The sequence below is a fragment of the Elephas maximus genome, chromosome 2, assembly GCF_024166365.1.
Source record: "Elephas maximus indicus isolate mEleMax1 chromosome 2, mEleMax1 primary haplotype, whole genome shotgun sequence".
NCBI lineage: Eukaryota > Metazoa > Chordata > Mammalia > Proboscidea > Elephantidae > Elephas > Elephas maximus.
This window is the reverse complement of record NC_064820.1, coordinates 139,419,823-139,445,045: the sequence shown is the minus strand read 5'-3', so window position 1 is coordinate 139,445,045 and position 25,223 is coordinate 139,419,823. Positions and strand designations below refer to the sequence as shown.

Below are 25,223 nucleotides of genomic sequence, written 5' to 3'. Positions count from 1 at the left end.
TTTCCTTACTCTGTATAATATAAATGTTTTAGGATTCTGAGGGATCGTTCCTTTGCTAGGACAAGTGATGAAGACTGGGGTAAGTTGTTTTCATGTATGTCTCTGTGGAACACACCTGTCCATTTAACCTTTTTAATGTTTGATAAATCTATACATTTAAAGCAAAACCTGCTTCTGCTTACTTTTGCTGCTGTTAATATAAATGATGAACAAGCTTTATTACTGAAAACAATAGTTGGAAGTAGCCTTTTTTTAATATTTGGTAACTAAAAAATGTTAAATCATTTGGCAGAAGTTATCCAAAATGATTTTGTCCCTTTCAGTCTGTTTTTCCCTTTGTCTCTTTAAGAGATTGTCATTGTTTTCTAGCATTATTAACTCCCCTGGTGTGGCAATCGTTAAGGGCTTGGTTGCTAAACAAAAAGTCCGGTGGTTCAAACCCACCAGTGGCTGGCGATCTGCTCCCGCAAAGATTACAGCCTAGGAAACCCTATGGGGGGCAGTTCTGCTCTGTCCGACAGGGTCACTATGAGCTGGAATCCACTAGACACCACACAGCAACAACAACTACAGTAGTCTTCAGCATGCTTATCTTGCCCAGATTCTTTTTTCCAGAATAGGTGCAGTATATAAAAGGGAGCTGGGATGCTTTAAAAATGATGGAGATCTGACAACGGGATGGAACAAAATCAGGATGTCATTTTGAAGCATCTAACAAACAGGAAAGATTTCCTTTAGGGGTGCCAGATAGGAAAGGTTGAGTTTAGATAATGAACAAATCACAGGGAAAAAAAAGTGTGTGTGTGTGTGTTTTTTTTTTTTTTTTTTGCTTTTGGTTTTTTGCCCTCACTTTCATTAGCCCACAGAATTAAAACAAACAATGGGGCTGAGAACAGTGGCAGCCATGGCAACTGAAGTGAGTATATCATCAGTTATGGAGTGTGCTTCTGGGGAATATGCCAGAAGTTCTTTTAGAAGAAGCAAAATATCTCTGACTTAGAATTAAGCGAAAAAGAGCTTTTAGCGTCCTCTTCTCATAACATACTACGGTGAAAGAGAAGCCCAGACTGATAGGATTTATTGGCAAAGGGGAGCTTATGCTGGTCCTTTCCTTGGAATTCTTGTGAAGTGAGGGTGTTTGCTCTTCTCTGGTGCCATCCTCAGTGCACCTCTCCCAGTTACCCTTTCTTTTTTCTTCCCTCTTCCTTCCTCTTGTAATATGCACATGAAAACATTTGTTGAGGCTCTAGAATGAAACAACAATAAGTAAGATTGGTTAAAAGTCTTGATGATTAAAAGAATAAAATTAATTCTAGAGTTGTTTGTCTATCTGAACTATTCCCTGGATTGTCTATTAATTAGACTTAAGTATCTCAGAACAAATAGGCTTCTCTCTCTCTCAACTCATTTGCAAACCCTGGTAAAAACAGGAATATAATGAGCATTTTGTACTTCTTGATGATGAGCTGTGTAATTTATGATTATGTTTTACCTAATGTTAGTGTCATATGCCAATTATGTATGTAAAATTCTTGGAAATTCATACCAGTGAATTTATATATAAAGAAGGCATAAATTAGAAGTAGTATATTTAGATAATACAGGAACTATAATTTTTGACTCCATGGCAATTGGTTTGGTTTTGGCATCATAAATTATAGAGAGCACTGTTGTAAGTTTCAGTATGAACCGTTGATTCCTAGCATAATTGGAACAAAATAAAAAATGGTTGCAAGCATTCTCAGAGAGGGATGTGGTAATAGGTGATTTTGAATGCTAGTTAAAAAAGGAACATCTTTGTGTAAGTAAACCTTTGCTTGTGTTGAGCCTGAGACTCTCTCCTATCTAATTTTTCAGGAAGTATATAATAAAAATAATTTCTTATTGCTTTAGATCTAATCCATAGAGTTCATTTGCGGGGCTCGTTCCAGGTGACCCGGGCAGCATGGGATCACATGAAGAAACAGAATTACGGAAGGTAGAGTTGAATATGGCTGTCGAGGGGGAGTGAATATGTGTATGTGTACAGGGAAAGGTGATATTCTAAAAAAAGTGTTATGAAATGAGGGTAAGAAATCTCTTCAATATATCTAGGCTCTTTTTTTTTTTTTTTAAATTATTGTGTTTGAGGTGAAAGTTTACAAATCAAGCCAGTCTCATACAAAAAGCCATACACACCCCGCCATGCACTTCCAGCTGCTCTCCCCTTCATGAGACAGCGCGTTTCTCCTCTCTACCCTGTATTCCCTGTGTCCATTCAGCCAGCTCCTATACCCCTCTTCCTTCTCATCTTACCACTAGACAGGAGTTGCCTGCATAGTCTTAACGTGTCTACTTGAGCCATGAAGTTCAGTCCTCACCAGCATCATTGTCTATTTTATAGTCCAGGCCAATCCCTGTCTGTAGAGTTGGGTTCAAGAATGGTTCCAATCTCAGGCTATCAAACGGTCCAGGGACCCTGACTGTCAGGGTCTCTCCAGTCTCAGTCAGACCATTAAGCCCGGTCTTTTTATGAGAATTTAAGATCTGCATCCCACTGTTCTTCTGTTCCATCAGCTGTTCTCTGTTGTGTTCCCTGTCAGGGCAATGATCGGTGGTAGCTGGGCACCATGTAGTTCTTTGGGTCTTAGGCTGATGGAGTCTCTGGTTTATGTGCCCCTTTCTGTCTCTTGGTCTCATATTTACCTTGTGTCTTTGGTGTTCTTTGTTCTCCTTTGAGTTGAGACCAAGTTATGCATCTTAGATGGCCGCTTGCTAGCATTTAAGACCCCAGATGTGTGTAGGTTTTTTTTAAGGTAGTCTTGGCATGTGGCCTCTTGTAAGATGGTGTCATTCAGTTACAGTTTAGCTGGACAGTTTTATATTTCATTTGCCTTCTACTTTTCATTATTACTGATCATCTTGCTGCTCTCTTGCATTTAAAAAAACAATGAAGTTTGAGGATTCAGCTGTATGTACTTCATTCTCTAACCAAAATGTCATTTTTTGTCTTCAGTGACCAGCTGGGGAGAAATGAGTGGTTATTTCCTGCTAGCTTGTACTGGTCAGGCATCCACCAACCAAAACCAAACCTGCTGCCGTCGAGTCGATTCCAACCCATAGCGACCCTATAGGACAGAGTAGAACTGCCCCATAGAGTTTCCAAGGAGCGCCTGGCAGAATTGAACTGCTGACCTCTTGGTTAGCAGCCGTAGCACTTAACCACTATGCCACCAGGGTTTCCGGTCAGGCATCAGTTAGTCTTTATAAACTGTTTGGAAACTGTAGGACTTCTTACGATTGGTTCTACATGAGTGACTCAGATGTGGCAGTGCTAGTAAGTAGCTCCATGCAATCTATTGTCAGGGTCATTCTTATTAACTAAAGGGTCACACACATCTGAAAACAAAAAACCAAATTCTTTGCCATCGAGTTCAACTCATGGCAACCCCACATGTTTCAGTGTAGAAATGCCCTCCATAACGTTTTTAATGGCGATAAACACACAGGGTCGCCATGAGTCAGAATCAACTCAGTGGCAACTGGTTTGGCTTTTGGTTTTCATTTCATCCAAGCAGATCACCAGGCCTTTCTTTCAAGGTGCTCTGGGTGGATTCACAGCTCCAACCTTTCACTTAGTAGCCAAGGGTAAACTCTTTGTACCACCCAGGGACTCACACATATCTACTGGAAGCAAATAATTTGTAATACCTGTTCTCATTTGGAAATTTATAGGTTATCCTGATCCTGACCATTTTTGTAAGTTAGATATAATTTACTTAGTCAAAATAGAGTCAGATTGGGTCAGATTGTCAGATGGCATTGTTTTAATATGAGGCATTTGATACTTATCCGGAAAGGAAGAGGGACAGAGTGATGAGGACTGAGAATTAGAACTGCTTCATCTTTCTTGCTAAGATTTTAACTTATGTATTGCTAACTTGTTTTATGTTTATAAACATTTATTGTTGGTTTTAATAGATAATATGCATTCTTATACTTAAAAAAATACTTTTCAAAACGATTAAATTTTATGGTAGGATTTTGGGAGACCACTTTTGTATTAATATAATTTTTTTAGATATATGAATCATCACTGTAATGTGCTAGTGATTATACACAGAGTTGCTTTTGATAGGTGTAACAGTATCAAAAATAAATATAAAAGAGAGAGAGTTGGAGTGTTATCAAAACATCAAAAGATTGATTTTCCTTTTAGGATCATTATGACTTCATCAGCTTCAGGAATATATGGCAACTTCGGCCAGGCAAATTATAGTGCTGCAAAGTTGGGTCTTCTGGGTCTATCAAATACTCTTGCAATTGAAGGCAGGAAAAGCAACATTCATTGTAACACTATTGCCCCTGCTGCGGGATCACGGATGACTGAGACTGTTTTGCCAGAAGGTAAGTAGCTTAGATTTTTCAATGCTGTTACCTGCCAATCAGTGTGGAGTGAGCTTTGCAAAAAATTTCATTTTTTGAATACTTCAAACAATTATTTTTCTTTCTAATTTCAAAAGCATTTCATGTATATATGTTAATTTTGGAAAATATAGAAATAAGGAAATAAAAATGACCTCAAATTTTACTACACTAAAGTCAACTTCGTTGTTTTTCTCTATAGATAGACATACACGCATATATTTTACAATTGGGATAATAGCATCTTAGTTACCTAGTGCGGCCGTAACAAAAAGCACCACAAGTGCGTTTCTTTAAAGAACAGAAATTTATTTTCTCACAGTCTGGGAGGCTCGAAGTCCAAACTCAGGGCGTGGCTCTAGGGGGAGGTCCTTCTTTATCTGTTTTAACTTCTGGTAGTCAGTAGTCCTTTGTCTGTTTTAACTTCTAATAGCTAGTAGTCCTTGGAGTTCCTGGACTTGTAGATGCATCAGCCTTGTGTGCCTGTGCTCATATAGTGTCTTTCCACTTTGTGCGTCTTTATCTATTCTGCTGTTTTTATAACTCTGAAGTGATTGGGTTTAGGACCCACCTTCTTTTGATATAACCTCATTAACATAACAAAAGAAAACCCCTATTTCCAAACAGGGTTATGTTTATAAGTACAATGGTTAGGATTTTAACACATATTTTTAGGGGATACCAATTCAGTCCATAATAGAAGTCTTATGGTTTTATACTATTATTATTTTAAATACCAAATCTGTATTAAAATTTTCTAATTGAGAAAATGTCTGTTTACAGCTGGTTTAGTCCACTCAGAGTCCAAACTAGGTCTATAGGCATTTTGTTATTACATACCTTAAGTTTTCCTTAACACATAATAATTCATCTTCCTTTAAAAAAAAGAAATGGAGCCCTGGTGGCACAGTGGTTAAGTGTTCAGCTGCTAACCGAAAGGCTGGCAGTTCAAATCTCCTGTCTGCTCCCTGGAAACCTTATGGGGCAGTTCTATTCTGTCCTGTAGGGTTACTGTGAGTCGGAATTGATGATAGTGGGTTTGGGTTTGTTTTTTTTTTAAACCATTTAATTGTTGTCAAAACTAGCTCATTTGGCCTGTAGAGTATTCCTCATTCTTGGTTTGGTTGCATTTATACTTTTGTGGAAAATCATTTAACCACATATGTGTCTGCATATGGCTTATTCCTGGATACTCTCTTCCACTGATCTATGTGTCTGTCCTTTTGCCAATGGTATGATATTTGATTACTGTGGTTTTATGGTAAGTCCTGAAATCAAGTAGGTCTTTGAAAATATAAAATATTTTAAAGGTGCTTTATAATGTGTGATTTAGAACCTATGCTATTTATTTAGTTATGTGATAAATGGAATAACTTGACTGGTGGGGAACTGTGTTGTTTTTAACTGGTCTTAATAGATGTTTCTAAAAAGAAATTCTCAAAAATACTTTAAAAGTACCTTTTCTGAAATGGTACAAAACAGTTTCTTTGTACAGGATTTGTCCTTTCTGTCTGACTGCTTTTAAGATCTTCTCTTCATCTTTTGTGTTCTGTTCTTTCATTGATATATCTGGGCATAGGTTTATTTAATCAGTCCCTTGGAGGTTCACAGCCACCCAGCAGTGTTGTGGAAGAAAGGTATAGTGATCTGATTACTACCAAGAGAACCCTATGGAGCAGTTCTACTCTGTAACACATGGGGTCACCATGAGTTGGAATTAACTTGATAGCAACAGGTTTTTATGCTGGGCTTACACTGTGGTTTCTTGATCTTTGAATTATGGTTTATGTTTTGTTTAGGTTTATAAGTTCTGGATGATGTGTAGTCTTTATCTTTTAAAATATTACTTCTCCATTCTTTCTCTTCTTTCTGCATGTGAATTAGATACATGTTAGACCTAATTTTGTTTTTTATTTCTCTTAACTTCTCTTTCGTATTTCTGTGTCGTGTCCCTTATATTAAATTCTAAGTAGTTTCATTAAACATGCCTTTGTTCATTCACTCTTCATCTGCATGTAATCTAATATTTAATACATCCTTTGCCTTTTTGCTTTCAGGAATCGTCCTCTCCCCCTCTGCCAAATCTACTCTATTTACTCATGATAGTCTCTTGGTGCTTGCTTATCATTGTGATTGCATTCTTTATTTTCTGAATCAATAGTTAGCTTCTCTATGTAATGCATTTTACGATTGCAACATGCCTAGTCCATTGTAGTCTAAACCTGTTTCTCTTTTGAAAATAGATTTCTTTTGACTTTTACTTATTTATTCTTCTTTTGGAGCTTCTGTTTAATTTATAGGGATTATAAATGCCATCTTTGTTACTCTGTCATGTTAATATCAAATTATATCCTGTCATTGCAGAATCAAATTATGCATCTATTTGCTCCTTTATCGATTATAAGGTATAGTCTCAAATTGTATCTCATTTGAGCCTTGGAACCACTTGGTAAAATAGGTAGGGAAAGCATTTTAATCGGCATCTTACTGATGAAGAAACAAGTCCAGTGGGGTTGAGTGAGGTACTCAGGGTCCTAAATTGCCTATATGGCAGGGCCAGCACTAAAATGCAGGTTTTCATACTCATGCTGTAGTACTTTTCTGCTCTCCTAAGCTGTTCACGCAAAGTATGCAGTAGGAAAATATTTCCCTACACTCTCTTACTCATCAGTGGTACTTGCGAGGCCCTTTCACATCATTATCTTACTGCCATTAGAATTGTCAGGGTTGTTTTGTAGTTTTCTAGCTTCTGGTTATACAGCTGGGGGAGTAAAGTAGTTTTGGGAATGAATGGTATCCAAGTTTCTCATGTTATGTACAGCTTTGCTCGTTGGTCTTTGCCTGGGCAGCTCTAAGGTTTCATCTCCTGAACAACATGTTACCTGTCTTGCAAAGGTATGTCTGATGCTTCCAAGAGTAGAAGCTTGAAAGAGCTTTGGGAATGTGTCCACTGGGGTGAAGAAGTTCTCCCTTAAGCTTTGAATGTTATAGTAGTCATAGATATCTAATTTTGTTGTTATTAAAAAAAAAAAATCACTGGATTATCTATAATTTTATAAGTAAAATTGGGAAAGTAAAATGATTGATTAAATACTTATATGTTATTTTTTATAAACTTTTTTTTTTCTGTTATTTATTTCAGATATTCTAGAAGGCCTGAAGCCGGATTATGTGGCACCCCTGGTCCTTTGGCTTTGCCATGAGAGTTGTGACGAAAACGGTAGCTTGTTTGAGGTATTTTGCAGCTTCCTGCTTCTTCCCAAAGCAATATTTGTGTAATTAAATATAAAAAATGGTTTAAAAATTAGTATTTATAAAAATTTATATCAGTTCACACATCGCTTGTGTCGAATTTCTTTTAGTATTATGTATATGTTATGATTAAGGAACAAATGTTAGCTAATGTCCTTTTTTGAGAAAGTAGCAGCAACTTCATAAATTGTTTTTCCTTAATTCTTCATTTCTAATATTCTTACCAAATGAAAATGTGACTGGTTTAATATGTTTAGCCGAAGGTAGAAAGTCTTACTTGGCTTGAGAAGCTGAACGGTCAAGTGGAAAGATAAAGTATGAGGTTTAGAATCAATCCTGCCAGGTTTTGAATTTTTGTTCTTATAATTGCTGGCTTGTTGGGATATCGGGCAGATTAACCTCGGAGCTTTAAGTTTCCTTGGGGTTGTTGTGACAACTAGAAGTCACATTTTTAAACCCCTAGCATATGTCCTAGTACGTAGCAGTCAACCCCAGTTTTAGCTATGATATCACTATAATCTTTACAGAGGAGGGAAGACTAATAATAGCATCTGAAGCTCAAAATTTGGCGTGACCCTCTCTTGTTTTCTTAAGGAATATTTTTTAAACTATTCATCTTTTACAATGATATTTATTATTTCTGTAAGCAAAAATAATACATGCTCTTTTTATAAAATTCCAAAAATGCGGAAAACTATATAGAAGAAAATATCTATTTTACTGCCATCCAGATAAAACTGCTGTTAATATTTTTATGTATTCCAGTCATTGATATGCATTATACACAGATAGTCTTTTTTTAAGTATGTGTTTTACACACACACACACAAATGCCTAAGTAGGATCATGCTGCAGATGAAGTTCTGTATGTTGCCATTTTCTCTTAATTTATCATGAACGTGTTTAACGAGGAATCATTTGGCATGCAAGATTGACAAAATTTAGTAAGAGGTGTGTGTAATACCTTATTTTAAACATTGTAAGTAACTTGCCACTTTGCAAAGTTCTGATAGAGATCTAAATTGGCAGATACAGATTTTTTGGCTTAGCTGCAGCCCTGGCTTCTAGAACCTGAGAGGAGCTTGCAGATTGTATCTGTATTCCTCAGTTATTATCCAAACCACTCTTGATTTTATCTACTTTGATTGCGTCAAGACTATTTGGATCTATTATAAAAGATGTGGGGATATTAATGTAAAGACAAAGACGAAAAAAAAGCCACACCCTTGAGCCGAGAGCTATTACGATATATGCTGTCTCTGGATACATTTTCTTCTGTCGTATTCATGTGGGATTTTTGTGGTAAGTTCAGGCACACAGATTTTACTTCTATCCGACATTTTCTTATAACGATTTTTTTGAATGACCTCTAAAAGAAATTGCAGTGAACATAACTTTATCTTTCTGGAGGGCAGTTAATGTATTTGGTCATTTGCGTTTTCCATGTATAAAAACCGTTTCACTAAATGACTGTTTAGTTTATTAAGTCAAATTCTGTTTTTTTTTGGTTTTGATGCTTTTTTATTCACTAAGTCTTTCTAGAGGGACGTTTATTTTGAGCCCACAACATGCTAGGCAGTTTTACTATTTATATTGGCTAACCTTCACAGTAACTTCATGGAGTATGTATGTTGTTCATAGTAGTTTACAAATGAGGTGACTTGTGTTTAGAGAAGTTAAATAATTTGATCAGGATCACACAGCCAGTATGTGGAAGAGCTGGTATCAAACCTTGGTCTCTTACATCAGAGTCAATGCCTTTTTAATAAATGACTTCTTTTATTACATGATGCTACTTTATGTTTCTATTCTGATAACATGAACAATGCAAAGTCATGGGGGCTAGTGGACTTTTGTAGAGCTGTATAATTTTCATTGGTTGTCATGTAACTTTCTAATACTCCCAGTGAGATAGCTGCCTGTATTTTTAATTTTAAAAAGCTTGTTAGTAATTTCACACTAGAGGATATAAATTTTCCCCCTCTTTTTTCTAGGTGGGAGCAGGATGGATTGGAAAATGTAAGTCACTCAGTTTTTTGGTTTACCATAGATTATTTTAATATCTTTAACTTAACCTATCCAGTTAGAGCTGGGTAAGGATCTTGTCAAATGTCTAATTATTGGATCCAATGCATGCATGTTCAGTGTTAAATAATATTATAGCAACAAGTATTCTAAAACATAGCAATTGTCCTGCAGGCTGTGACACCTTCAAGAGCCTGTCTATTCAGTCTCCCTGCAAGGAGTCATTATTCAGCCTTGTCCTGCCTTATTCAGAACTGGCTGTTCCTTCAGACAGCAGTGTCTGTTTTTATATTGATGTTTGTTTTCTCATGTCACTGGCATCTCACATGCTTGTTCTAGCTGTTTCAGCAGAGAAGTGAGTGGGAAGGAGGACTGCTTTTAATAAGATGGGAAGAGCTCTATACTAGATGGCATAGTAGGCAGGTTTTCCAAGTTTCTCATGCAATTCTTTTCTTACATGGAACGTGAGATACCAGAAGGAGACAATGGGGAATCACATTAGACAACTTTTCTGGGATAGAAATTACAGCTGCTTTGTGGAAATTTTTCCTGTTTGGCCCAAGAGTAATTAATTTGGCATCAACTGTCCTGCTTCATATCTCAAACTTTTGTGAACTCCAAATTTGGTAATCGTTTTATGTCAGTTTTTTTTTAATCTTGTGAAACTTCCAATTTTATCCTAATTCCAGTTTTCAGTAGGTGGCTACTGGTATCAAAATTCATCACAATTAATTTAATTATTTAAAAGTTTGCCATCACTGGAGGTCATTTTCACGTTATTATTGTATAATATCAATGTTTTTTAGCATTAATCATCCTGGTTATTACTGTAGCTTATTCTCAGGTATCTTTGAGTGTCTTATGACATCCATTTAAGAAAGGAAGGTCAAGTGTTGCAGTGAAAGCTGTGTCTAGTACTTGATAAATAGAAAAGCTATAGATGCAGGCATTTCTGTCATTCCCCAAGACAAATCTTCAGTTTAATCATCAAGCTACTCTATTTAAATAAGTTTACTAGTAGGGTTATTTACTGCCCTGGCTTTTTAAAGGAAAACAATGTTAAAATTTTTCCTCTTGGACATCAGTGGGATTCTCTGCATTCTAGTTGACTTTCTGTGGAAACAGAGGAAGAGCAAAGGGAGAAAGAAGGGAAGCTATTCAGGGCTACCTGCTGTACTTTGTGTTAGCTGGAGTCTTTGACTTGTTATCACACTTAGTCTTCAGTTTGCTTTTTTTTTAACCAAGTTCTATCTTAATGTTATAAATGAGGAGAGGGCAATATATTACTTGAGTGATCTGTGGTCATGAAGTCAGTCTTTTGGTGTGATTATATATAATTTAACTTTTTCTGACTCAGCATTCATTCAACCACTAATAATATCTGTCAAAGTCAGGGGAGAATTTTTTTTCCTTCAGCATTAAGTATTGTAAAAAAATTTGATGTTATCCTGATGGGATATGTAACTTTAGGGAAGATGCATTTTAAGGCATGTAATAAAACATGTTAAAATTTAGAATCTTTTTTCTCGAAGTTAAAAAAATTCAAGCGGCTCTTTTGCATCTTCTTTTCTGTCTCCCTCTTCAAAGAAGTGCTTAACATCTTAGTTTTGTTTCTGTCATCAGTACGCTGGCAGCGGACTGTTGGAGCTATCGTAAGGCAGAGGAATCAGCCAATGACTCCTGAGGCAGTGAGGGCCAACTGGGCGAAGATCTGTGACTTTGATAATACCAGCACGCCCCAGAGTGTACAAGGTAAGGAGTTTCAAGTCAGCTCAGCCCTGGCTGGAGAGCCAGAGGTACAAGCATTCTCTTCTGTTAAGTGTTATTTTCTATTTTAATTGTGGTGACTTAGGTACTTGAATCACCCACAACATATTTTCTGCTCTGGTAAATATTAGGGCTCTTACAATTGAAGACATTTTTGTTACTCCTACTGTCAATTTTTCCACTTTTTTATAAACTAATTTTTTTGGTGTATGCATGGTTGGGAGATGGCATGAGGCATTTTCCCATCTGTGTTGAATATACCTGCTGCCTGTCTGATGGTTCGTTTCAAAGTCTTCTGTTATCTAGCCATAACCTCCTTATCAGACCTGATTTTTCTCTATTTCCCAAAATGCTTATTTAAGTCTATTTCATTTAGGCTCAGCTCTTTTCTGCCCAGTGAATAGATTTTGCTGTGTTTTAGATATAAGGTCTTTACTACTGTTTCTCTGCCTTTCTAACTCACCCCTTCCTTCTGTTATCACCTCTGCTAATCTTGGTGCTTCTTTAGAAAAACTCAAGGCCCGGATGTTCAACAATATTCTGGGCTACATTGGTCTCTCTCTTAGCAGAACTCCTGCCACTTGAACATCTAATCATAACTGCTTTCAGCTGTTTTTGTTGCATGAATACATAGTTTCTTAACTGAATTGCAAATTCCTTTGGGGGCAGAGACTGTATTATGTATGTGTATTTCTTTTGTATCTGGTGGTAGCACAGTGGTGGACTCATAGAAAGGGTTTCGTAAGTGCGTGTTGAGTTATTAAGTCACCTGTTGTACAGGAACAGGTAACCAAATAATTAGTCACAGTATTTTTTTCTGGCATGACTTAAATGTGCATGTGGCATATGAAATTTAAAAAAAGACCTTTCTGGGAAAGATCATGAATCAGGGTAATATTATAAAAAAAACTTTTTTTCCCCTGTTTAGTAATTTTGTATTCAAAGTTTGATAGAGAATATATCTGAAAAATGACTATTCTGCTAATTTTATTCCCCTCGATGACACTTCCGTGCTTCCTGGTGTACTCATTGAAATCTTCATTGTGCTTATTTTCAATCAGATGATAACATGGGCGTTATATTATAAATGGTAGCATTTTCTGCATTTTATATTTTGGTATTTGAGATAAAATTAGTCTGGGAATACTGGTGACCTATTAATGAAAATGAATGAAGGGAAGAAGGAAGAAATACGTTAAAACTTCTTCTGATAGCAGAGTTCACTTTATTGCCTCAAAAGTGTTAGGCTATTATAAAAAAGTTAATTAATGTGATTACAAATGAAATCATGCCTCTAGTATTTGAAATATAGTGGGAAAAAAAAAAGGTCATCCTTCCTATAGAGTTGAGACTTTCCAGAGCATTTTTTCTGTCTTCTCATTTTGCAGATGAAGGAACTAAATCTCAGAAAAGCTAAATAAGTAGCTCAAGTTCTCCCTTTTAGCCTGTGTTTGAGCCAGGCATTAACTCAGGTTGTCTGTCTCCAAGTGCAGCGCTTTCAGCCTATACCAAGGTGTCTTTCAGTTAAAGAGCCTCCCCTCTAGGCAGCATCCTTAATGGGCTGGTAGAGGAAGGATTAATAGGCAAGAAGTGTCTCTACGAGTGTCACCAGGAATGACAAATGTCCCTTGTCATCTCAGACTGTATATTTAGTTACGGTTTTTTTCGGTCTGGGTTCAGAAGGTCCATATCACTTGGGTTTGTTGGAAATGTCCCAGAACCTGCTTTCAGAATTCTATGGCTTATGTGGATGCTTCACGAGCCTCCTTCATTAACCTTTTAGACCCTAAAATAGCAGCTTCAGATCCCTGTGTGGAGCCAGTGATCATGTTGATGGTTTCATCTGGAAGAATTTTTAGTAATACCTTCAGAGCTATCAGTGATATCAAGACTAGGGCTAATCTTGACCTTGTTCCATCTCAGGGGGAGGGTTGGGAGAGGGGAGGAAATCACTAGTCCCTCCACCAAACATACTTTATGTGTCTGTGGACAAGTATCCCATTTTATAGAATTATATAATAACTCAAAGATATTGAAAAGCTCAAAACCCCCTTGGAATCAGCTAATGCTTTGTTTTCTGTTGAAGATATCCAGTTATCTTTGGTCTATTTCAAAGTCTTTCACAGTTTTTTCCTACAGTGTCCTGACATGCATTCAGTTTGTGAATGCCCGTGAAGGTTCTGTAGCAGGTTTGCCGAATGTTACAGGAAAAATTATCTAGCATATTGGAGCTTTTCTTAGTAACATCTTTAACAAAAGCATTATTATTATTTTTTTTTTTTATTAGACTCAACTGGGAGTATGATTGGAGTTCTAAGTAAAATAGATTCGGGAGGAGTTTCGACAAATCGTACCAGTCATGCAGCATCAACAACCACATCAGTATTTGTAAGTAGCAAGAGAACCGAAAGCTTTTGTTTTCTCGGGAGATGTTTTCTTTTTCTTTTTTTTAAGATACAGTCACTCTTCTTCAGCCTCAAATAATGGATGGAAAGCAGTAGCAGAGCTCATTTAAAACAGGATTGATTCAGAAATCATTTAGGATTGACTTTAGAACAAGGCTGATTCTGACAATATAGGGAAGTCGGGATTGTTCAACCACAGGAAGAGGTGGCGTGGGATGAATTCTAAAGCTGTCCGGACTGCTTTATTTCATTTTTTTTTGACTTTACCCTCTTCCACTTTTCTTTCTGAAAAGCACCAGGCTTTTCTGTCCGCTAATGGATGGACGGTCTTAATAGGAGAGCAAGGCAGTTGGGTGTCAGTTTCCAAGGCCTTTCCTGGTGTGGTAGGAGAATGGAGGGCAACCTACTGAGCTTCTTCTTGTGGCCGCCCTGGATGATTGGGGACAGAGGTACTGAAAGCGAAGCCTGGCTTAACATGAGCTTTTGAGGGATAAAGTAAAGAATGATCTTTACCTGCAGATAAGTTATACCAGTCTCCGCTTTGGGCTGTAGTAATCAAGGTAGTTGCCTGACTGGTACTCTGACCACTTCCTTTTTTTTTTTCTCGTTGTTTGGGAATTATTTCAGGGAGGTGCTGAGTGGACAAGGAAAGAAGGGGATTACCTTAATGTTGATAAACAGGACTTGAGGCTAAATAATATCTAGGCCTGATACATGTGTCAGCTCTGCCTGTTTACCTTCCTGTACAGTCCTCATTCTGCCCGTTTACATTTCTTTTTCTTTTCAAGGTTATCTTTAAACTGAGTTTAAGTAAATTTCAGTTGCGTGAAAATTTGTGGGGAAGGGTTGGCCACGTAATATGATGTGTGGAGGGTTATATGGTGTAGGCTCTTGGCTGTGTCTTTTCCACATTCACTTAACACACACACAAGCCTTTTTGTCTCTGTATTGAAAATGCCTGTAATCAACAAAACAAAAATGTAAATAATTCCGAAACATTTTTTCACATATTAAAAGGTATTTTCTAAGTTATTTAATTTATTGTTAAATAGGAAAGATGCAAAAGTTTTCACAAAATAATATACTAAATAGTGATATAATTTGGATGAACATAAGTCAAAATATTGGATGGAACTTTTTGTCTTCAGTGCAGTTATCAAGTTTTTTTAAGCATCATTGATAACCTTAGTTTAGTCATTATTTTTGTAACTTTTTAGAAAAGAATATATGTTTTATTGGCTCTTTTGAGTCATTTCTTTTAAAGAAAAGCATTGATATAATACTATATTTGGGGAATACTTCAACATGGCTGCAAGTAAGAAGGCTTCCATTGTGTCAGTAATTCTAATAGAATTGTCGTCGTAGCTCATGTGAAATTAGCTGATTTTCGTCTCCTGTACTTTTCCTTTTTTTAATTGTAGTGCATAAATAGTAAGAAATAAATCATTTGCCACATTAGATTCTTGTGTTTCGTGATGTAGGGCAGGCATGTTGTTGTGTGTTGTCAAGTTGATTCCAACTCATAGCAGGTCTGTAGGATAGAGGAGAACTGCTCCACAGGATTTCCGCTATGACTTGATGGCAACAGGTTTTTTTTTTTTTTTAAGTCTTTACAGAAGCAGATTACCAGTCTCTCTCTGAGAGCCACTGGTGGGTTCAAGCCACCAGCCTTTCAGTTAGCGGCTGAGCACTTAACCATTGTGCCACCAGGACCCCTTGGTAAAGGGCTAGATAGTAAATGTGTTAGGCTTTGTCGACCATGTACTGTTTGTCACATTTTTTTTTTCTTTTTAACAATCCTTTAAAAATGTAAAAGCCATTCTCAGCTTGTAGCTGTAGTTTGCCAACTCTGCTTTAGAATAAAAATGATGAAAATATTGGGCATCTTTCTTTTATAATCTAACATATGATTCACACATTAGCTGGTAATATCATCACCTAATAGAAAACTACAACATCCAATTAGATGAAGGACATTCCTGGGAAGGAACTACAGGTAAAATTTCACTCTAATTAGAGCCTTTCTGAGGCAGTCTAATTATAAGCATTAAGCGTTGTTTTGCTCATCAGTTTATGGTGAATTTTATACAGTAGATCAATTTACTATCCCTATTTATAACAAATTCATTATATTTTTGGGTAGCTAATATTTGCTGAACTAGTAGGCTTTTTACCATTAGAGGCAGGACAGTTGAAAATGAGACATAACTATTTGGTAACAAGAAGCAAACAATGAAGAAGTACTTATTTGTAAATGAAGTCCTTTTCCACACATTATCTGTTTGGTTTCTATTTTTAAAAAATTCAAATATTGTGAAGCAATTATGATGCTCCATCAGATTTACTAAAACAGCATCCTGTTCACATCTTTTCGAAAGCAAAACTAAGTATGTGAGCAGGTATGATTAGTTTTGGAAAATTGAATTTCAAAGATTTGACAAAAATGGTGTCAGTGAAAATAATCATTTTTTACCGTTTTCCCATAGGATGAAGCTATTGGCTATCAGCTTCCTCCGTTTTATTCTGCTTATACTGAACTGGAAGCTATTATGTATGCCCTTGGAGTGGGAGTGTCAGTCAAGGATCCAAAAGATTTGAAATTCGTTTACGAAGGAAGTTCTGATTTCTCCTGTTTGCCTACCTTTGCAGTTGTCTTAGCTCAGAAATCTGTAATGAGTGGAGATCTAGGAGCAGTTCCTGGGCTTTCAATCAACTTATCAAAGGTATGCCTAATAGAAACCTTTTATTTGCTTTTCTTCTGTGTGTTTAAATGTGATTGATAAATGGTCACATTGTCTACCTATGTATATATGTATCTGTCTTTACACACATGTGTCTGTACAATTCTAAAAAAAGTTTATAGTGGTTCAGGAATAAAGATTTAGTATATGTTTTTATTTTTTAAGAATAAAAAAGAAGAGAGTTAGTTTAAAAGGCAAGCAAAAAGAGTACAATAACAGTTATGTACACTCCCACAACCCCGACATAATGTGATTAACCCTCTTTGAGCCATTTACTATCTGTTTGACTTAAGGTAAGTAACTTCTCTAAGCTTCAGTTTCCTTATCTTTAAAATGAACATAATAGTTCTTACCTCATGATATTGGTGAGGGAGCAAGCCAGGTATTTGAGGCAGAGATAACAGGTGTAAAAGACCCTGAGGTAGGTACGTACTTGGCGTACAACAAGGAGCCAATTTAGCTGTGGGACGAGCAAGAGGGCAGTGCTGGGAGGAGATGGCCCAGGAGACATTTCAAGCTTTAACTTTAACATGGGATGTTATTGGAGCGCTTTGAGCTGAGGAGCAATATGATCTTGACTGTGTTAACTCAAAAGCTCAGTCTTGTTGCTGTGTGGAGAATAGACTGTAGTGGAGCAAGCTGGAAGCAGGGGAAACCAGTTAGGTGTCTGTTACAGTAAATGCAAGTTAAAAGGGCTGGGTATGAGGATGAGGGAAAGAGGAGTCAAGGATAAAGATTTTTGGTTTGGACAACTGGAATGGTGTGTATGTTTATGTACTATATATAATTAATTATATACGATGATAATATTCAGTGTGTATAATACTACGCCACCAGGGTTTCCGTGGGTAATAGTGACATGTAATGTACTATTACATGTAATAAAAATATATACACTTATTTTGAGGCGGGGGTGATCAGGAGTTTGATTTTGGGGACGTTTGAGTTGACTTTTACACATTAAGTGGAGATGTAAAGTACGGAGTTGAATATATCAGTCTAGATTTTAGGGGAGAGCTCTAATTGGGGCCCTTAGCATTTAGGTGATATTTAAAACGTGGAATTAGATGAAATCACCTAATGTGTGAGTTCAATTAGAGATGAGGCTTTTGTTCATGGGCCCTGCAGTGTTTAGATGTTGTAGAGATGAGGAGGAACTAACAAAAAAGACTGAGAACGAATGGCTGTGGAGGTAGGACGAATACTAGCAGAATGTGGTATTTGAGAAGCTAAGTGAGTAAAGTGTTTCAAGAACAACTGTGAAACTTTTGAGGTGGAGTATATTTTACTTCTTAGAGTAGGGTTAGGTTATCAGCCTGGTGATAATTGTTGAATCACAGAGATTGATTAATTTCTGTGACTTTGATTAGAGAACCCATTTACCAGAGGATTGATTAGCCCACTCCTGCTCTGAATCCATGGGAACTTATTTTATTGGTGTATTTGATGAAATTGAGAATAAAGTGAGAAGTATGTGCTGGGAAGTTTGCTGTTTCACTCACTCTCCCATGGTGAAATTGAGAATAAAGTGAGAAGTATGTGCTGGGAACTTTGCTGTTTCACTCACTCTCCCATGGTAGCGCTATATACCATTCTAATGTTTGGATAATGTAAGTGCAAAAATTAAAACAAATGTTTCAGAATTTCCCCTCAGAGTTGGAAGGAGTTGGAAATAAGGTGGTGTTCAAATTATGTGGCTGGGAATGAGCCATTTTGGAATTTGAATCCCAGTCTTCCTAACCTTGAGTTTCCAGGCTGTAGGACTGCCTAGGTTGGTGCCTCCTTTGGCAAATAATGCATAATTATCAATTAACAGGAACTTTTGAATGCCAAGAAGAAACACAACTCTACCTTCTGTGCTCCAAAAGAACTAACAGTCTTCACATTGGGGGACTGATTATTTCTGAGTCACATGATTGAGAAGCAGAGGCCAAACTGAGACAGATAATTTGGGGGAAGTAGTGAAGTAAGCGTGTGAACAATGTGATGTTGTCACTTGTGATTAGCAATATCTGTAGTCAGACTATGGAAAAAGAAAGTCTACTAATAAATTTTGCTTACCCTACCATAGGTTCTTCATGGGGAGCAATACTTGGAGTTATATAAACCACTTCCCAGAACAGGTGAGATCTTGATAACAGTAATTCAATAATCATTCCATAATTTTATTTTCTGATTAACCTTTCAAACTGGATCAGTATGTTAAACTGGCATAAAATGACCTAATAAAACATACCACAAGTTATTTATGTCCACGTTAGCCATTGGAGTAGATTGCTGTTATAACTAGTACCTGTTTTGGTTACCTAAAACTTAGTCCTTTTATAGTCTTATAATAAATTACTTTAAAATATTAACATTTTGTATCTATTGATGTATGTGTTATTAACAACTGAAAAGAGCATTATTTTGACATTTGGGATTTTAAATAGTGATTGTACGCGATTAGTTAGGATTCCTATGATTATGGTCTTCATTCTTTTCTCAGGTACTTTTCTTGGTGCTTATTTTCATAAAGCAAAAAACTTTCACAGATACAGAATTTCTTATAAATAGTTTTTCACCTAAATTCTTTGAATGAAAATAAAACCAAGCCAGCCTTAATAATCATTTGTGTTTTTGTCAGTAATCTCTTACTTGTACAGTAAAACTTCTCTTTTTATTCTTTCTCTGTAATTTGATATCTTTGTTTTGTTTCTCAACTCATGTTGTAATATCGCCTAATTATATACTGGCCATATAGGTGGTAAAATATAAAAAAGGAGTGTTGATTTATCATTTCACATTATATAATGTAGAGGTCAGCAAGTAGCTAGAATCTTGCCTAATCTTTTTTATTTTATGAAAAAATTTATGCCATTTTTATTGTCAAAGGTTGAATAGCTTTATTTCAGTGTTAGCATTCCTGCATATGTTTTCACAAAGCTCATTTTTATCTGAGTCAATGCACAGCTTGTGGTGACTATAATCATCAGATATCTGCTGGATACCTATGATGTGTAAGGCATTTAAAAAAAAAATTTTTTTTATTAAATTATTTCCTAACCTTACTGCGTATCAAAATTTCCTGAGTTATCATGTTACCTGTTATTTTTAATAAAATATGGATTCTGGATGCCAATCCTAGGGATTTTGTGTGTTGGGGGGGGTAGAGGTGGTGATGGTGTTGGGAAAAATAGTTAAATTGTTAATTTTGGGTTTGGTGAAAAACCATCTCAGACATAGCATAGGGAATGTTTTAAAGCTGGCCAGAGTGGATATGCAGGTATCCAGTTAGAAGTCTGTTGTGGTAGTTTAAGTGGAATGATGATAGCTTGGACTAAGGTGGTAGTGGAGGAGATGGACTGAAGTTGTGGATCAAAGAGACATTTAGGAGGTTGAAAGTGACAGAAATCTGGATTTCATCCCTGGCTTCTCTTTTACCATTTCTCACATCTAGACAGTTACTAAGTTCTTTGATTCTCTCCCTTAGATATATCTAGGATCCTTCTATTTCTGTTCACCTCCACTTCCACTTCTTTGTTTTAGTCCACCATCTTCTCTCATCTTTAAGTGTTCTCTTTGCCGCCATCCTTGCTCTCCTCGGGTCCATTCACCTCACTGAAGCCAGATTCTTATTTCTAAAATGCAAGTGTGTTTCCTACTTCCCTATTTAAAATCCCAAATGTCAGTACTTACGCTTCAGGAAAGAGTCAGATACATCAACGGTTTTTAGATTATGGTGACACAAATGGTTAAGTGCTCGGCTATTAATCCAAAATTGGTGATTTGAATCCACCCAGAGGTGTCTCGAAAGAAAGGCCCGGCAGTCTACTTCTGAAAGATCCCAGTCGTTGAAAACTCTGTGGCGCACAGTGCTAATAGGACATACATGGGGTCGCCAATTTCCCCATCTTTAAGTTTTGCGACTTGCTTACTCTCAATTTTACGAGTCAGGGATGATGTTTGAGTTTCCGGCTTGGGTAGCTGGGTAGATGGCACCATTCACTAACATAGGGAATGAAAGAGAAAAGCTGGTTTTGAAAGAAAGATGATGAGTTCACTTCCAGAGAGTAATAATCCACTAAGACATACCAAGTAAGCGATAGGAAGAGTCCATAAAAGAACCGTGTGATTAGAAAGAAACACTGTCTCGCTGAAGCCAGTAGAGAGTTGAGAAGGGATGAGGTAAATGGTATTAGTTGTATGCTCAACAAACGTTTGTTAAGTGACAGAGTTAAAAGAGACCAGGAGGGTATCACTGACATTGAAAATTGTTATTTTTTAAGATCTAATTTATCAGAATGACTGATGTTTCAAACTTAGTCATACAGATATTCTGATTGCTTTTAATGTTGAGTATTTTTTCTGAGTTCAGGAAAATTATTTGAAATCATTAACATTTTAGTTTTTGCTGAACTTACAGTGGAAATTATTTTGAATTCTCTCATGTCTTAATATAATAATTTATGCTATTTAAAACAGCCTATAATTTCTTCTTTTCCTGTAGGAAAATTAAGATCTGAAGCACGTGTTGCTGATGTCCTGGATAAAGGATCCGGCTCAGTAATTCTTATAGACGGTAACTCACTTACAGTTCTTATAATAACACTGTTAGATTGATAAACTTTGTATGTAACATAATACTTCACCATAGAAATTTGTTACTAAGTTTTTACTTATTTCCTAATTTCTGAGAAAGTATGGTAAGTGTTCTAAAAGTTATAAGCTCTTTTAGAGAAAGGGGTAGAGGGACATCTCGGGGAATGTGAAACAACATAACCAAAGCACAGAGGTGAGATTTTTGGCTTATAAAGAGAACGCAGAGGAGAATTATGCTGCTGGAGTGTATTTTTAGTGGGAAGGGATATATAGACAGCCTTCGACTGATAAATAGGCTGTATTGTTATTCTTTTCTATGTTGGCTCTTTGGAAATTGGAACATATTTGACCACTGAACCACTCTTATAAATGGTAGGTAGGTTTCCATCCTTCCGCATTCAGCCTGCTTAACTCATAATGTGGTTTAGATACTATAAAAAAAAAAAGTTTTTTTTTTTAGCCACGTTTTATTTGCAGTGGAAAAAGAAAAGACTAGTATTTTAATAAATGTTGAAATTATAATAATTAAACATAAGCTAAAGATAACCTTGCTTACAATTTATTTAAAGTTTAAGAACAAATCAAATAAATATTTATTATAAACATTTTTGGAAATAAAGTACAGAGTAGAAAATTTAAATCAATATTTGGAGTATAGGCTTTATTGTTTCATTTTAAATACATAGGAGGTTATACTGTATATACTGTTTTGGAACATGCATTGTTTTTACTTAATAATATATTGAGAATATTTTTGATGCTCCTAAATATTCTTCTACATTGTTTTTGTTAACTGTGCGACATTTCATCATATGTATGTTCTCTTTCCTTCTCTTCCTCCTCGTTGTCATCATCCTCCTCCATCTTCTTCAGATTTTCCTATTTTCTCATCATTCCAGATGTTGTGCAATATTTGGCTGCATTTCTGCTAGCTCTTTTTTAGTATTCTCACCATTCTACCATATGTAACATACTGCAAAACGAAAGTTCCACAGCTCTGCTGTTCTCTGCTCTACTCATTCAACTGCAGCTTGGTGATTGGTCACAGTGTATTAGAATTCATAGATAAAGCATGGATAAAATTAGGCATCCAATTTCCCATGTAATAAAGATAAAAATATCATTTTACATACAAATTTCTCCAACTTTCCTTATTTTTTTGTTCTAATTAGATTCTTTAGTATGCAATTCAAAATTATATTCCTAGTTTTCTAGAGCTAGGTTTAAAACAAGTAATGCTGAAACTCTCAGTAGTGAATTAATCAGTAAAAAGAGGGACAGATATTATGTTTTCACTTAACTGCTTGCTTATTTACTTGCTCATACCATTTTTTCTTTGATGCATTAAATAATATTTATTAGATGCCTTTTTTGATCCAGGTACTATTCTAATTGCTAGTGATATAGTGGTGAGAAATACAGCCATTGTCCTGCCTTTATTGAGTTTATGCCTTCATTCCCATTTATTTCTTCGTTTATATTCCAGGCCCTGCTTGAGTGCTGTGGCAGAATGTTTTAAAGTTTTGAGTTTGGTTACCTGAACTTTCTAGTTGTTTTGTTTGAAATTTGTGAGATGGAGAGAATTGAGAGAGCAGAACTGAGAGAGCAGTTGGGGAGGTTTAAGAAGTGAGGGAAACTGCTATTTCATAGTTGTAAACATGGCAGCACAGGGGCATCAGATACCTTATTTGCATAGCTCTACCCAGTCACTGTGGGAGTTACAGACCATGCATGGCTAAAAGGGCCACATTAATTCACTGAACTGTAGTAGTCAAGAAAGAGTTTGTGAAGGCCCGCTTTCTCTGCCTTCCATCCACCAATAGTCAAGTTGTAGGAATTGATCCTTTGTCAGAAACTGGTGGTGAATATATTAAAATGAATACATTCCACTCTAGGCAGATGTGGCCAAGAACCTCTCCCTTCAGCTCCCTTTATACCCCAAACTTAAGAAAACCCGTTGCCGTTGAGTCAATTCTGACTCATAGCGACCCTAAAGTTGGACATCTTTAAATTACCAAACCCTTTCAGTAATTGGATTTTAGTTTTGAAACTTTTAAAGATATTGAACATATCCTGGTTACAGAGCAATATCCTTTAATAATAAGTACTCTTTTTTCTTTTATTTACTTTTCAGTTTATTCGTATTATGAGAAGGAACTTATATGTTACAATCAGTTCTCTATCTTCGTTGTTGGCTCTGGAGGGTTTGGTGGAAAACAATCATCAGACAAAGTCAAGGTAGGCCATAGCTTTATTTAAAAGCCAAATATATGTGTAGTTAAGGATTCTTATCTATATTTTGAACTTACCATATTACTGTATGTGTAATTTCATAGAGTAGAATATTCGTTTTTGAAGCAGAATATGTTCCATGGATTTGAAGTGGCATTTATGTTTATATGTACATATATAAACATGCACATACACACATAAATATATGTATATAGAAACATATAAAGTGTAACATATTTTATATATAGAAAAGTCTTGCTGAATTAATTATAATATAACTGAGATAATCATGACAGTATTTGTTACTTTCTTATATAAGCTTCGTATTACTCAAGTCTTTAGAAAAACATCACAAATGATCTTTTCTAAATTAAAACCTTCATTAATTAAATGACCTAAGTATTTATCTTTTGTAAGTCAGTTTTAGGTAAAAGTGGCTAAGAGGTATGGGGCTCTCTTCCTTCATCCAGCCCCTGCTTGTAGGATAAAAGCTGTTATAGCCATAGCAGGCCGAGATTACTGGGACCCCATTCACCCTTGTCCCAAGTCACTTATAGGGTGGAAGTTTCATGCTGGGAGAGGCAAACTGAGAAGACCAGAGACTACCACCCCTACCCAGCACCCTTCTCATAAAGCAGTGGTTGTCACTACAAGAGAAGTGAGCCATTACCTCAACCCCTATCTCTGCAACAGTGGCATGGAAGTTTTACCCAGGGAGAGGGAGGCTCTTATAACTAAGAGCTCTGAAGCTGTTCCCAAGGAAACTCAATTGTTTTGGAGCAGAGTGTGGGACGTTCAAGCATAAGGGCACTCTTGAAAACGTGATTTTAGTGGCAAGCAATTAAGAGGAGGCTGGTAGCTCCATGAGATCTGAAAGCTAAACTGTAACCCAGCTAGGAGAGAACCAGAGAAAGAGACAGCTAAGAAGAACCCTCCTGAGATCAGGACAAATGTCAAAGACTGGCCTCAAAGACTACCCCTGCAAAGAGGCCTAAATTTAATTGGAATAGACTGTGGAACAGTTTATGCTCTAGGGCATTGTCAAAAACAGTGGCACAATCAGCCGTCAATTAGTGGAGGTTTTTTAACAGTGGGGTATGGTAACAAAAGAGTCAGACAGTTTAACAGAGAGATAGGGAGAATTAGTCAAAGAGAACCCTGCTAAAACCACTGTCATCCTAGGGTGACTATGTACATGCCTAAGGCTGTGCTCTCTGGAGTGACATCAGAAGCTGCTCACTGTAGGGGAAGTAGATTTCACTAAAATAGTGTAGTGAAGTCAGTAACCAAGTAAATGGCAACAAGCTCTGGAAATGGCGGATTGTATCTAGAATTGCTCAGGAAAGGTATACGTAAGGGTTGTAGCCTTTCATCATACTTAGTCAATCTATATGCTGAGCAAATAATCCAAGAAGCTGGACTATATGAAGAAGAACCTGGCATCAAGATTGCAAGAAGACTCATTAATAACCTGTGATAATACAGATGACACAGCCTTGCTTGCTGAAAGCAAAGAGGACTTGAAATACTTACTTATGAAGATCAAAGACTACAGCCTTCAGGATGGATTTCACCTTAACATAAAGAAAACAAAAATCCTCACAACTGGACCAATGAGCAACATCATGATAGATGGAGAAAAGATTGAAGTTATCAAGGATTTCATTTTACTTGCATCCATAATCAATATCCATGGAATCAGCAGTCAAGAAATCAAATGATGCATTGGGCAAATCTGCTGTAAAACACCTCTTTAAAGTGTTAAAAAGCAAAGATGTCACCTTGAGGACTGAGGTGCCCCTGACCCAAGCCATGG

The 25,223-nt window shown here is 36.5% G+C and overlaps 1 protein-coding gene across 2 annotated transcripts in view; it reads left to right on the top strand.

Annotated features, from left to right (window-relative positions):
- HSD17B4 (hydroxysteroid 17-beta dehydrogenase 4) overlaps positions 1–25,223 on the top strand; it is a 114,308-nt gene that overhangs the window by 33,655 nt on the left and 55,430 nt on the right. For both annotated transcript variants that reach the window (XM_049873596.1, XM_049873597.1), the window contains exons 6-16: positions 33–79; positions 1,894–1,978; positions 4,199–4,386; positions 7,547–7,638; positions 9,651–9,675; positions 11,305–11,433; positions 13,736–13,836; positions 16,340–16,576; positions 18,666–18,717; positions 21,084–21,155; positions 23,310–23,413. In XM_049873596.1, coding sequence (XP_049729553.1) covers positions 1,956–1,978; positions 4,199–4,386; positions 7,547–7,638; positions 9,651–9,675; positions 11,305–11,433; positions 13,736–13,836; positions 16,340–16,576; positions 18,666–18,717; positions 21,084–21,155; positions 23,310–23,413 — 1,023 coding nt within the window. In that variant the 5' untranslated portion in view covers positions 33–79; positions 1,894–1,955. The remainder of the gene's footprint in view (positions 1–32; positions 80–1,893; positions 1,979–4,198; positions 4,387–7,546; positions 7,639–9,650; positions 9,676–11,304; positions 11,434–13,735; positions 13,837–16,339; positions 16,577–18,665; positions 18,718–21,083; positions 21,156–23,309; positions 23,414–25,223) is intronic.